This window comes from Oncorhynchus mykiss, chromosome 1, assembly GCF_057628025.1.
Source record: "Oncorhynchus mykiss isolate SJ-2025 chromosome 1, ASM5762802v1, whole genome shotgun sequence".
Lineage (NCBI taxonomy): Eukaryota > Metazoa > Chordata > Actinopteri > Salmoniformes > Salmonidae > Oncorhynchus > Oncorhynchus mykiss.
In genome coordinates, this window is record NC_143022.1 from 57,624,313 (window position 1) to 57,639,575 (window position 15,263).

The following is a 15,263-nucleotide window of genomic DNA, read 5'->3' on the forward strand; positions in this document are numbered from 1 at the left end:
GTGGTAAGTAAACCAGAGGTGGGGCAAGAGTACCAGACAGCAAGCAGGGTCAGGGTTAGGCAGAGTGGTCAGGCTGGTGAGCTCAGATTCAGGACAGGCAAGGGTCAAAACCAGGAGGGCGAGAAAAGAGAGACTGGAAAGAGAGGCACAAAACGCTGGTTGATTTGAACAAACAAGACGAACTAGCAACAGACAAATACAGAACACAGGTATAAATACACAGGGGATAATGGGGAAGATGGGCTACACCTGGAGGGGGGTGGGGACAATCACAAAGACAGGTGAAACCGATCAGGGTGTGACAGTCCCACAGTTGACAGAAACTATACCATACAGTCCAAGGAACTGTTCTTAGACCTGATATATAATTGTGATGAGTCATATACAGTGGGGCAAAAAAGTATTTAGTCAGCCACCAATTGTGCAAGTTCTCCCACTTAAAAAGATGAGAGAGGCCTGTAATTTTCATCATAGGTACACTTCAACTATGACAGACAAAATGAAAAAAAAATCCAGAAAATCACATTGTAGGATATTTAATGAATTTATTTGCAAATTATGGTGGAAAATAAGTATTTGGTCAATAACAAAAGTTTATCTCAATACTTTGTTATATACCCTTTGTTGACAATGACAGAGGTCAAACGTTTTCTGTAAGTCTTCACAAGGTTTTCACACACTGTTGCTGGTATTTTGGCCCATTCCTCTGCGCAGATCTCCTCTAGAGCAGTGATGTTTTGGGGCTGTTGCTGGGCAACACGGACTTTCAACTCCCTCCAAAGATTTTCTATGGGGTTGAGATCTGGAGACTGGCTAGGCCACTCCAGGACCTTGAAATGCTTCTTACGAAGCCACTCCCTCGTTGCCCGGGCGGTGTGTTTGGGATCATTGTCATGCTGAAAGACCCAGCCACGTTTCATCTTCAATGCCCTTGCTGATGGAAGGAGGTTTTCACTCAAAATCTCACGATACATGGCCCCATTCATTCTTTCCTTTACATGGATCAGTCGTCCTGGTCCCTTTGCAGGAAAACAGCCCCAAAGCATGATGTTTCCACCCCCATGCTTCACAGTAGGTATGGTGTTCTTTGGATGCAACTCAGCATTCTTTGTCCTCCAAACATGACGAGTTGAGTTTTTACCAAAAAGTTATATTTTGGTTTCATCTGACCATATGACATTTTCCCAATCTTCTTCTGGATCATCCAAATGCTCTCTCTCTAGCAAACTTCAGACGGGCCTGGACATGTACTGGCTTAAACAGGGGGACACGTCTGGCACTGCAGGATTTGAGTCCCTGGCGGCGTAATGTGTTAGTGATGGTAGGCTTTGTTACTTTGGTCCCAGCTCTCTGCAGGTCATTCACTAGGTCACCCCGTGTGGTTCTGGGATTTTTGCTCACCGTTCTTGTGATCATTTTGACCCCACGGGGTGACCCCATGGATCTTGCGTGGAGCTCCAGATCGAGGGAGATTATCAGTGGTCTTGTATGTCTTCCATTTCCTAATAATTGCTCCCACAGTTGATTTCTTCAAACCAAGCTGCTTAGCTATTGCAGATTCAGTCTTCACAGCCTGGTGCAGGTCTACAATTTTGTTTCTGGTGTCCTTTGACAGCTCTTTGGTCTTGGCCATAGTGCAGTTTGGAGTGTGACTGTTTGAGGTTGTGGACAGGTGTCTTTTATACTGATAACAAGTTCAAACAGGTGCCATTAATACAGGCAATGAGTGGAGGACAGAGGAGCCTCTTAAAGAAGAAGTTACAGGTCTGTGAGAGCCAGAAATCTTGCTTGTTTGTAAGTGACCAAATACCTATTTTCCACCATAATTTGCAAATAAATTCATTAAAAATCCTACAATGTGATTTTCTGGATTTTTTTTCTCAGTTTGTCTGTCATAGTTGAAGTGTACCTATGATGAAAATTACAGGCCTCTCTCATATTTTTAAGTGGGAGAACTTGCACAATTGGTGGCTGACTAAATACTTTTTTGCCCCACTGTATCTGGGGAAGGGTCTAAAAACAATTTCTAGAGTGTTGAAAGTTTCCAAAAGCACAGTGGTCTCCATCGGGATATGGAACAAATATGAAACTACCCAGACTCTGTGTAGAGGTTGCCGTCTGACAGAACTGAGCAACCGGGCAAGAAGGACCTTGGTCAGGGAGGTGACCAAGAACCCAATGTCCCAATGACCACTCTGACAGAACTATAGAGTTCCTTGACTAAGATGGGAGAACCTGCCAGAAGGAAATCAGTCTCGACAGCACTTCACCAATCTGGGCTTTATGGGACTGTGGCCAGAGAGAAGCCACACCTAAGAAAAATGCATATTTGCAATAGGCACGTGAAAGACTCAAAATGGCAAAATATTCTGTGGTCTGATGAGGCAAAAATGTAAGTATTTGACCTGAGTGCTATGCGCTACGTCTAGAGAAAACCAGGCAAAGCTCATCACCCGTTTAACACCATCTCTACCGTGAAGCATGGGGGTGGCAGCATCATGCTGTGGAGATGCTTTTCAGTGGCAGGGACTGGGAGACTGGTAAGGATAGAGGGAACAATGAATGGAGCCAAATACAGGTAAATCCTGGATGGGACCTGCTTCACAGTGCAATCAACCTTAGACTGGGGTGAAGATTTACGTTCCAACAGGACAATGACCCCAAGCATACAGCCAAAGCAATGCTGGAATGGCTTCAGAAAAATAATTTGAAAGTCCTTGAGTGGCCCAGCCAATGCCCAGACTTAAGTCCCATTGGGAATCTGTGAAATACTTGAAGATTGCTGTTCTCCATCACTCCCCATCAAACTTATCAGAGTTTGAGAAAATCTGCAAGGAAAAATTAAAGAAAATCTGAAACAGACATACATACCAAAGACGACTCAAATCTGTAATCGCCGCCAATGGTGCTTCTACAAAAATATTGATTCAGGGGTGGGAATAATTATGTAAATTAAATATTTCTGTCTAAATTTGCAAATCTTTCTAAAAACATTATTTGTCATGTTGTCATTATAGGGTATTGTATGTAGATGGGTGAGATTTATCATTATTTTTAATCCATTTTGAATTCAGGCTGAAACAACTAAATTAAATGTGGAGTAAGTCAAGGGGTGTGAATACTTTCTGAAGGCACTGTACAGGCAGACAGACAGGTTTCCAGACAGACAGGTTTCCAGACAGACAGGTTCCAGACAGACAGACAGACAGACAGGTTTCCAGACAGACAGGTTTCCAGACAGACAGGTTTCCAGACAGACAGGTTTCCAGACAGACAGGTTTCCAGACAGACAGACAGACAGGTTTCCAGACAGACAGACAGACAGGTTTCCAGACAGACAGACAGACAGGTAGGTTTCCAGACAGACAGACAGACAGGTAGGTTTCCAGACAGACAGACAGACAGACAGACAGACAGACAGGTAGGTTTCCAGACAGACAGACAGACAGACAGACAGGTAGGTTTCCAGACAGACAGACAGGTAGGTTTCCAGACAGACAGACAGACAGGTAGGTTTCCAGACAGACAGACAGACAGGTAGGTTTCCAGACAGACAGACAGACAGACAGACAGGTAGGTTTCCAGACAGACAGACAGACAGACAGACAGGTAGGTTTCCAGACAGACAGACAGACAGACAGACAGGTAGGTAGGTTTCCAGACAGACAGGTAGGTAGGTTTCCAGACAGACAGACAGGTAGGTTTCCAGACAGACAGACAGGTAGGTTTCCAGACAGACAGACAGGTAGGTTTCCAGACAGACAGACAGGTAGGTTTCCAGACAGACAGACAGACAGACAGGTAGGTTTCCAGACAGACAGACAGACAGACAGGTAGGTTTCCAGACAGACAGACAGACAGGTAGGTTTCCAGACAGACAGGGGTTGGAATGGATTGTTACTTCAGGCACCTCCTTCAGCTTGAATGGGCCATTCTCGGGCAAACAGGCTTTTTGAGCTCGTCTAGACTTCTAAGAAAGATTGATAAAGGGCCGTATAAAGTCAAGATGGGTCAAAATATTACTTCTCACTCGGGACAGCACTTGGGAGGAAGTTTGGATGGTGTCTGGCTCTTTGTCAGGAGAGAGAGAAATGTGAGAGTAGGACAAACAACACTTTTCTAAATATCTTTTGACATGAAAATGCCCTTGATTTAATTTTCAGCCTGTCAGCCAACACATTCTCTCTCAACGATATCCCTGCTCTCTAGAATAAAATGTTCAGCTCATAGTAGTAATACAGTAAAAAAGCAGCAAGGAACCATTCAGCAAGTTGTCCTATTTCACACTGTTTCATAGTAATCATCTTCGTGAGGAGACGGTAGTGTTGGTGCTGGCCTGGTCTCACTGCTGTCTCACTTGTCTACATGGTGTCTCCTCACCTCTCATCCCAGACTCTCTCTGCTCTCATCCCAGTGTCTCCTCTCCCACCAGCGAGGCCCCATGACTTCTTCGATGCCCAAACCATGGACGCCATCAGACACCGGGCTATCTGCCTTAACCTGGCCACACACATGGAGAGCACAGGCAATGGACACAGTGTGGTGTTCCACAGCACGGTTAGTCCGTAAAGGGCATACACACACACACACACACACACACACACAGAGAACACCGGCAATGGACACAATGTGGTCTTCAACAGCACGTTTAGTCTATTAACCCTTGGCATCCTGATACACCAGGCCTGGCCACAAGGCACAAGGCCTGGCCACAAGGCATGGTACATAACCCCAAATGAACCTCCTAGTCCTTACCCCCTAGGCACTGGTGTAGATCTGAGAGGATTGGATAGGAATCTGTAAATTGGCAACAATTCCACGTGCACTATCAAGGGCAAGATGGAGCTACCACCATATTACTTAGACATATCCAATCCTCGGAAATCTACACAAGTGTCTGGGCGTTAGGGTGTAATGGTTGATTTGGGATTCAGAGTTAGAGATTCTCTCATCCTGAAAGTGTTCTTAATTCCGTCTGTGCTGTTTTTGGATCAGTCTTTTTCACTTTAGCCCTAGAGGATTTCAGAGACCAACATTTTACAAAATTGTCTCTGTTCTCACGGAAGATGTTCTCAATGCACTTGCAGTGAACCTTGTGAATGCCCCTAGGATTGATTCAATACTTTTTGAATTCCTAGCTGGGTACACAGAGAGACAATGGGTCTGTTTTGTTATTTGATGCTTGTTGGTAAGTGATATATTATGAATGAGTTATAACTGCATTAGCACTTTACTGCCTCCGGGGGACAAGGGTTACATTCCAAATGGCACCCTATTCCCTACATAGTGCACTACTTTTGACCAGGGCCCATAGGGCTATGTTAAAAATAGTGTACTATATAGGGTAAAGGGTGCCATTTGGGATGCAGTTAAGGAGTGGACCGACCTCACCTAGGCACTTCTTTGATTTCCTTATTTTTTTAAATTACCAGATAAGGCTGTTTCTGTTTTGCTGACTAAGGCTTTCTCCTCTTGTGTGGCGATTGGTTGACTTTTCAGCCATGTATTAATAGATGCATATTGAATAGTGATTGTCAGTGTGAATATGAATGGTGGACTGAGTTTTGTGAATGACTGTCTGTAATATCGTAGAGCATCACCACAGGGCAGTTTGTCCCCTTCATTAAAATGGTTGTAGGTTGGTTGGTCTCTTCCTTAAAAGCAGAGGAAAGTAAAGGGTATCACATTCAACTGTGCTATTTTATCGCTCACCAGTAGCTGACTGATTCCTAGTTTGCAGAGGAATGGCACTTGTCACTGGGCAGTATCACAGGGCACCCATGCATCAGTGAGTTTGCCTGCACACACTCACACTCAAATCAAATTGTATTTGTCACATACACAAGTTTAGCAGATGTTATTGCGGGTGTAGCGAAATTCTTGTAATGCTCTCATTACAGTACTCAAATGTGCAGGTGTAGACTTTACTGTGAAATGCTTACTAATTTTACAAATAGAAAATAGTAGGAGTACTCGTACCCAGGGGTCACATTTACGCAGAATTCTGCATTTTCAAAATAAATATCATAGCACTTCTGTTGTCATCTGATGAAAATTAAGCTATTTTCTGCTGAATGTGTTGCACTAATGTATATTATTTGAAGGCAAATTTTATTTAAATTGTTTTATTTCACCTTTATTTAACCAGGTAGGCTAGTTGAGAACAAGTTCTCATTTGCAACTGCGACCTGGCCAAGATAAAGCGTAGCAATTCGACACATACAACAACACAGAGTTAACACAGGAAAAATAAACAGAACATACAGTCAATAATACAGTAGAAGAAAATAAAATAAAAAGTCGATATACAGTGAGTGCAAATGAGGTAAGTTAAGGAAATAAATAGGCTATGGTGGCAAAGTAGTTACAATATAGCAATTAAACACTGGAATGGTAGATCGGCAGAAGATGAATGTGCAGGTAGAGATACTGGGGTGCAAAGGAGCAAAATAAAAAAATAAATACCAGTATGGGGATGAGGTAGGTAGATAGATGGGCTGTTTACAGGTGGGCTATGTACAGGTGCAGTGATCTGTAAGCTGCTCTGACAGCTGGTGCTTAAAGCTACTGAGGGAGATATGAGTCTCCAGCTTCAGAGATTTTTGCTATTCGTTCCAGTCATGGGCAGCAGAGAACTGGAAGGAAAGACGACCAAAGGAAGAATTGGCTTTGGGGGTGACCAGTGAGATATACCTGCTGAAGCGCGTGCTATGAGTGGGTGCTGCTATGGTGACCAGTGAGCTGAGATAAGGCGGGGCTTTACCTAGCAGATACTTGTAGATAACCTGTAGCCAGTGGGTTTGGCGACAAGTATGAAGCGAGAACAAGTATGTTGCGATATAGGAAGCCAATTCTAGATTTAATTTTGGTGCTTAATGTGAGTCTGGAAGGAGAGTTTACAGTCTAACCAGACACCCAGGTATTTGTAGTTGTCCACGTATTCAGAGCCGTCCAGAGTAGTGATGCTGGACGGGCGAGCAGGTGCGGGCAGTGATCGATTGAATAGCATGCATTTAGTTTTACTTGTGTTTAAGAGCAGTTGAAGGCCACGGAAGGAGAGTTGAATGGCATTGAAGCTCGTCTGGAGGTTAGTTAACACAGTGTCCAAGGAGGGGCCAGAGGTATACAGAATGGTGTCGTCTGCGTAGAGGTGGATCAGAGAATCACCAGCAGCAAGAACAACATCATTGATGTATACTGAAAAGAGAGTCGGCCCGAAAATTTAACCCTGTGGCACCCATAGAGACTGTCAGAGGTCCGGACAACAGGCCCTCCGATTTGACACACTGAACTCTATCAGAGAAGTAGTTGGTAAACCAGGCGAGGCAATTGTTTGAGAAACCAAGGCTGTCGAGTCTGCCAATAAGAATGTTGTGATTGACAGAGTCGAAAGCCTTGGCCAGGTCGATGAATACGGCTGCACAGTAATGTCTCTTATTGATGGCGGTTATGATGTTTAGAACCTTGAGCATGGCTGAGGTGCACCCATGACCAGCTCTGAAACCAGATTGCATAGCGGAGAAGGTATGGTGGGATTCAAAATGGTCAGTAATTTGTTTGTTAACTTGGCTTTCAAAAACCTTAGAAAGGCAGGGCAGGATATATATAGGTCTGTAGCAGTTTGGGTCTAGAGTGTCACCCCCTTTGAAGAGGGGGATGACCGCAGCAGCTTTCCAATCTTTGGGAATCTCAGACGATACGAAAGAGAGGTTGAATAGGCTAGTAATAGGGGTTGCAACAATTTCGGCAGATAATTTTAGAAAGAGGGCGTCCAGATTGTCTAGCCCGGCTGATTTGTAGGGGTCCAGATTTTGCAGCTCTTTCAGAACATCAGGTATCTGGATTTGGGTAAAGGAGAAATGGTGGGCTTTTGGCGGGGTGCTGTGGAGGGTGCCGGGCAGTTGACCCGGGTAGGGGTAGCCGTAGCCATGTGGAAAGCATGGCCAGCCGTAGAAAAATGCTTATTGAAATTCTCAATTATAGTGGATTTATCGGTGGTGACAGTGTTTCCTAGCCTCAGAGCAGTGGGCAGCTGGGAGGAGGTGCTCTTATTCTCCATGGACTTTAGTGTCCCAGAACTTGTTTGAGTTAGTACTACAGGATGCAAATTTCTGTTTGAAAAAGCTTTCCTTAGCTTTTCTAACTGCCTGTGTATAATTGCCTGAAAAGTTGCATATCACGGGGGCTATTCGATGCTAATGCAGGTCAAGGGCAGACAGGTCTGGAGTGAACCAAGGACTAGATCTATTCCTGGTTCTACATTTTTTGAGAGGTGCATGCTTATTTAAGATGGTGAGGAAGGCACTTTTTAAAGAATAGCCAGGCATCATCTACTGACGGGATGAGGTCAATGTCATTCCAGGATACCCCGGCCAGGTCGATTAGAAAGGCCTGCTCCCAGAAGTGTTTCAGGGAGTGTGACAGTGATGAGGGGTGGTCGCAGGCAATGAGGCAGTGATCGCTGAGATCTTGATTGAAAACAGCAGAGGTGTATTTGGAGGGCGAGTTAGTTAGGATCACATCTATGAGGGTGCCCGTGTTTACTGATTTGGGGTTGTACCTGGTAGGTTCATTGATAATTTGTGTGAGATTGAGGGCATCAAGCTTAGATTGTAGGATGGGTGGGGTGTTAAGCATGTCCCAGTTTAGGTCACCTAGTAGCACGAACTCAGAAGATAGATGGGGGGCAATCAATTCACATATGGTATCGAGGGCACCGCTGGGGGCAGAGGGAGGTCTATAGCAAGCGGCAACAGTGAGAGACTTGTTTCTGGAAAGGTGAATTTTTAGAAGTAGAAGCTCAAATTGTTTGGGTACAGACTTAGCCTGCAGAGTTACTATCTATCTTTGCAGTAGATTGCAACACCACCCCCTTTGACAGTTCTATCTTTGCGGAAAAAGTTCTAGTTAGCAATGGAGATTTCAGGGTTTTTGGTGGTTTTCCTAAACCAGGATTCAGACACGGCTAAGACATCTGGGTTGGCAGAGTGTGCTAAAGCAGTGAGTAAAACAAACTTAGGGAGTAGGCTTCTAATGTTAACATGCATGAAACCAAGGCTTTTACGTTTACAGAAGTCAACATATGAGAGCACTTGGGGGGTGGGAGTAGGCACTGCAGGACCTGGATTAACCTCCACATCACCAGAGGAACAGAGGAGAAGTAGGATAAGGGTACGGCTAAAGGCTACACAAACTGGCCGTCTAGCACGTTCGGAACAGAGAGTAAAAGGAGCAGGTTTCTGGGCACGATAGCATAGATTCAAGGCATAGTGTACAGACAAAGGTAAGGTAGGATGTGAGTACATTGGAGGTAAACCTAGGCATTGAGTAATGATGAGAGAGATATAGTCTCTAGAGACGTTTAAACCAGGTGATGTCATCGCACATGTTGGAGGTGGAACAACATGGTTGGTTAAGGCATATTGAGCAGGGCAAGAGGCTCTACAGTGAAATAAGACAGTAATCACTAACCAGGACAGTAATGGATGAGGCATATTGATATTAGAGAGAGGCATGCGTAAACAAGTGAACATATGAGTGGTTGGGCTGGCTGGGGACACGGCGATTCAGACTCTTAGCAGGCCGATGCTAACATGCTAACTGTTAGTAGGCCGGGTTAGCAAGCAAGCAGTTAGCAAGGGCTAGCAGTTACAGACCGGGCAGGCAAGCTAGCAGTTAGCAGGCCGGGGCCGGCAAGGCAGCAGTTAGTAGACCGGGGTAAGCTAGCAGTTAGCAGGCCGGGTTAGCAAGCAAGCAGTTAGCAGACCGGGTTAGCAAGCAAGCAATTAGCAGGGGCTAGCAGTTAGCAGACCAGGCCCGGCGAGCTAGCAGTTAGCAGCCCGGGTTAGCAAGCAAGCAGATAGCAGGGACTAGAAAGTTAACCTTTGGGGGACGTCGCGATGGGGGTAGTTCTGTTTTTGCCTCTTTGTGCGGTGACGTCGATAGACCAGTCGGGGAATTAGTAGGGTTCCAAGTAGCTCTAGGTAGCTAGCAGGCCTAGCTGGTTAGCATAATGGGCCTTCAGCGGGCGTCGCGCTTGAGGGGCCTGTTGGAGTCCTCGGGCAGATTATGTCGCTATTCCAGTGGTAGGGGATCTGCGGGGTTCCATGCCCCGTACCGGCTGTAGAAGGGGTTCGGATATTGTAGCCCAGGAGTATGCTTCGGTGGTAGCACAGGAGCCCTGGCTGGGCTAGCTTCAAGCTAATTGGTGCTTGCTCTGGGATGGAAACGCTAGCCAGGAGTAGTCAACCGGGATTGCCGTTAGATAGTTGTGAAGATCCAGATGAAAATGTTCAGTTTGCGGTAGGAATCCGGGGATAAAAATAATAGGTCCGTTATGCTCTGGTTAGAGTCACGTTGTTCGAACTGGCGAGAGCTTTCCGAGCTGAAGGTTAGCTGATGACCGCTGGCAATGGTTTGCTGACTGATAGCTGGTAGTTAGCTGGCTAGCTTCAGTTGAGGGATTCCAGATCTGAAGTAAATATAAATACTTTATAAAAAAAAGAAGATCCACGCTACATTGGGTGAGGCGGGTTGCAGGGGAGTATTTAGATGTTGAGGTTTAGCAACAAAAAAAACAAAAAAAAAGATGTAAAACGATATATACAGGACAAAGACGTCTGACTGCTACGCCATCTTGGATTCTTCAAATGGCTATTATAATAATGTTCATGGTGTCCAGGTCAGGGTAAACAAAACATTTATTTATTAAAACTATCAGAAAGATTGTTGGTACTTATTTATTTTGATCCAAAGCCATGAATGAGTGAGTCACTTAGCTTTGTGTCATCAACCTGATAACCTCCAAAATATTGTTATATATTATTTTGTTTTCAAAAAAACAATAGAGAGCGATTGTAATCTGAATAAAGGTCCAAATAAAATTTGTAAAGGCCAAAACATTTATTTCTGTTTTTAGAGGGAGAGAAACGCTGGGCCAATTGTGCGCCGCCCATAAAGGCCAAAATATAGCCCTGCTAATAGCCATAATGGCGCTATACAACGTGACCTTGTGTTTGAAATAATATTTTCCAGTAAGCAACAATTAGTTTTGTTCCAATATTATATGCAGACAATTACATTGACGGAAGCAGCATTCTTTCCGCAATATGAAGCTGATCCACCCCTAAGAAAAAAAAGGGAAAAAAACTTTGTTCCAATATTTCTGTAATTCAGTGATATTTATTCTCATAGTGATTCATTATGAATCCATAGCTAAATAAACATCAGCATTTTGAAAGAGTATTTTTATCATTATTTTATTAACAAAAGCATAAAGATGTTGATGAAGAAATACTTTACTGCTGTTTTGAGTTAGAAATGTAACACTTCAGAGTACTTAAGCATCGAATACATTGCCGGTAGGGGGATGTTCACACCTACAGTAGCCATAAAGAGTCTATTGTCCTGCTAATCGGGATACAAGTGTTTGAAAACCTGTTTTTAAAAACCCACCAGCTGTCCATCACTACTGTAAATAAAACACAGCATTGTTTACATTATTTCTTACATTGTGGCAAAAGGTCGCAAAGTTCAAGGGGGCCGAATACTTTCGCAAGGCACTGTATCCCAGTCAACATGATCGAAGCAATCTTGGAGCGTGGAATCCGATTGGTCAGACCAGTGTTGTATTGACCTGAACGCAGGCGTTTCCCATTTTAGATCATGTCTATAGGCTGGGAACAACAAAATGGAGTCATGGTCAGATTTGCCGAAGGCAGGGCGGGGGAGGGCTTTGTGTGCGTCGCAGAAGTTAGAGTAGCAATGATCCAGAAAGCTACCAGCCCCTGTCACGCATTCAATATGCTGATAGAATTTAGGAAGTATCATTCTTAGGTTAGCTTTGTTAAAATCCCCAGCCACAATAAATGCAGCCTCAGCATTTATGGTTTCCAGTTTACATAGAGTCCAGTGAAGTTCTTTCAGGGCCGACAAGGGATCTGCTTGGGGGGTTATACACGGCTGTGACTATAATCGAAGAGAATTCTCTTGGAAGATAATGCGGTCGGCATTTGATTGTAAGGAATTCTAGATTGGGTGAACAAAAGGACTTGAGTTCCTGTATGTTGTTATGATTATATCATGAGTCGTTTATCATAAGGCATACACGCCTGCCCTTCTTCTTACCAAATAGATGTTTGTTTCTGTCGGCGCGATGCGTGAAGAAACCAGGTGGCTGTACCGACTCTGACAACATATCCCGAGTGAGCCATGTTTCCATGAAACAGAGAACGTTACAATCTTTGATTTCCCTCTAGAAGGCAACTCGTGCCCTAATTTCGTCCACCTTGTTATCTAGAGATTGGACATTGGCGAGTAAAATGCTCGGAAGTGGTGGATGGTGTGCTCGCCTTGAGTCTGACCAGTAGGCCGCTCTGTCTGCCTCTCCTGTGGTGACTGCGCTGTTTTGGGAAGGCCTCTGGGATAAGATTGCATGTCCAGGGTGGAGGTCTGCTTCGGGAAAGACGTATTCCTGGTCGTAAATTGACATCGCTTTTATTTCCAATAGTTCTTCCCAGCTGTATGTAATAACACTTGAGATTTTCTGGGCTAACAATGTAAGAAATACCCCAAGCGACTTACAGCTGTAATCGCAGCAAAAGGTGGCGCTACAAAGTATTAACTTAAGGGGGCTGAATAATTTTGCACGCCCAATTTTTCAGTTTTTGATTTGTTAAAAAAGTTTGAAATATCCAATAAATGTCGTTCCACTTCATGATTGTGTCCCACTTGTTGTTGATTCTTCACAAAAAAATACACTTTTATATCTTTATGTTTGATGCCTGAAATGTGGCAAAAGGTCGCAAAGTTCAAGGGGGCCGAATACTTTCGCAAGGCACTGTATGTTCCGGATAGCTTCAGACAATAACATTGATGTATACGCTGACTCGGTGAGCGAGTTTATTAGCAAGTGCATCTGATATTCTTCTCTGCAGATCCTCTCAAGCTCTGTCAGGTTGGATGGGGAGCATCGCTGCACAGCTATTTTCAGGTCTCTCCATTGATGTTCGGTAGCGTTCATGTCCGGGTTCTGGCTGGGTCACTCAAGGACATTCAGAGACTTGTCCTGAAGCCACTGCGTTGGTTTGGCTGTGTGCTTAGGGTCATTGTCCTGTTGGAAGGTGAACCTTCGCCCCATTCTGAGGTCCTGAGCTCTCTGGCGCAGGTTTTCAAGAATCTGTACTTTGCTCCATTCATCTTTCCCTTGATCCTGACTAGTACCCCAGTCACTGCCTCTGAAAACATCCCCACAGCATGATGCTACCACCACAATGCTTCATTGTAGGCTTAGTGCTAGGTTTCCTCCAGTTGTGTCGTTTGGCATTCAGGCCAAAGTGTTCAATCTTGGTTTCATCAGAATCTTGTTTCTCATGGTCTGAACGTCTTTAGGTGCCTTTTGGCAAACTCAAGCGGACTGTCATGTGCCTTTTACAGAGGAGTGGCTTCCGTCTGGCCAGTCTACCATTTAGGTCTGATTGGTAGAGTGCTGCAGAGATGGTTGTCCTTCTGGAAGGTTCCCTCATCTCCACAAAGGAACTCTAGAGCTCTGTCAGGGTGATCATTGGGTTCTTGGTCAGCTCCCTGACCAAAGCACTTCTGACCTGATTGCTCAGTTTGGCCAGGCGGCCAGCTCTAGGAAAAGTATTGGTGGTTCCAAACTTATTTCATTTAAGAATGATGGAGGCCACTGTTTTTAAGGAAATTTTTCGGTACCCTTTCCCAGATCTTTACCTTGACACCATCCTGTCTTGGAGCTCTACTGGCTTGGTTTTTACTCTGACATGCACTGTCAGCTGTGGGACCTTATATAGACAGGCATGTACCTTTCCAAATCATGTCCAATCAATTGAATTTACCACATGTGGACTCCAATCAAGTTGCAGAAACATCTCAAGCATGATCAATGGAAACAGAATACACCTGAGCTCAATTTCGAGTCTCATAGCAAAGGTTCTGAAATCTTAAATAAGGTATTTCTTAAAACCTGTTTTCACTTTGTAATTATGGGGAATTTTGTGTAGATTGCTGAGGATCTTGTTTTATTTCATCTGTTTTAGAATGAGGCTGTAACGTAACAAAATGTTAATGGATCTGAATACTTTCCGAAGGCAAATATGTATTTCTGAGATTATATGAACATGACTGGGCATTCAAACATTTATTTATCTATTAATCATCATTAATAGTGTCTCCCTGGTCTTCATCAGTTAGTTAGATTACTTGTTGGTTATTACTGCATTGTCGGAACTAGAAGCACAAGCATTTCGCTACACTCGCATTAACATCTGCTAACCATGTGTATGTGACAAATAAAATTTGATTTGATTTGATCACATTTTTGTTTAACATGTTTTGTGTCATCGGGAAAAGACTCCAACCCCTGATACAGTTTGGAAATCAACTTTTAGAGGTTTGTCAGACTCCCTTAAAATATTTTAAATCTGAAATTACCATTATTCCCAGATCCCAGACTGTAGCTTTAAACTAATGTCATGTAGGCCTACCCATCAACTCAAAATGGAACTTTTATCATTCACTGGTTGGTATAATATACTGCAAAATTCACCTGACCTCCGTAGACTGGTTTTCCCTGGCTGTCTGACCTTGCAGGGACACCTGTCACCATCTGATCCTACTAAGACATGATGAGCATAGTATTGTGTAGTGTGTACTGACTGTGCACCATGACAGTGAAGTTTGTAGAGCTGTTTATGCCGTGTCAGTGTGAAACATAGGGAATTGGCTAGGGAGACTGACAGCTCAATAATGTTACATTGCTATACTGCCTCTAATAAAAAACTCACCTTGTGCTGTCGGAAAACTTCATAATATCGGTCTTCAATTGTTTGGCTGCTAGTTTCATTGTTTGATTCAGGTCTAGTGTGATTGATGCAAAAATAACAGCTGAAGTTTGAGCTAACTAGGTACAGCCAAGTTAATATACTTCTTTTAAAACGGGACAAAACAAAGACCACAAAACCTTTCCATACACACAACAGCTATTAGATACTGCTACCTGACAGACACTGAGATAGTTAGAGCCTAGAGCTAAACTGGCTGTGGTAGCTACTAACTAGCTACTTTAGCTAGTTCATTCACTTCAGACAAAACTTCAGTTGAGAGGGGATGAAACATTAGCTAACGTTACATGTCAGTTAGCTACACTACTGTCATGGAAATGTTCAGTCAATAATATTTCTCAAATACTGGAGCCGGTGAGTTCAAATCGACTTTATTACAAAGTAATATAAGCTGAGCTGGTT

The 15,263-nt window shown here is 43.9% G+C and overlaps 1 protein-coding gene across 2 annotated transcripts in view; it reads left to right on the forward strand.

Moving 5' to 3' along the window:
• The window catches only part of LOC110525494 (zinc finger protein aebp2), a 63,351-nt gene that overhangs the window by 19,619 nt on the left and 28,469 nt on the right, over positions 1–15,263 (forward strand). Inside the window, exon 5 of one of the 2 annotated variants that reach the window (XM_021605644.3) lies at positions 4,415–4,557. In XM_021605644.3, coding sequence (XP_021461319.1) covers positions 4,415–4,557 — 143 coding nt within the window. The remainder of the gene's footprint in view (positions 1–4,414; positions 4,558–15,263) is intronic. The other variant, XM_021605663.3, reaches the window with a different exon arrangement.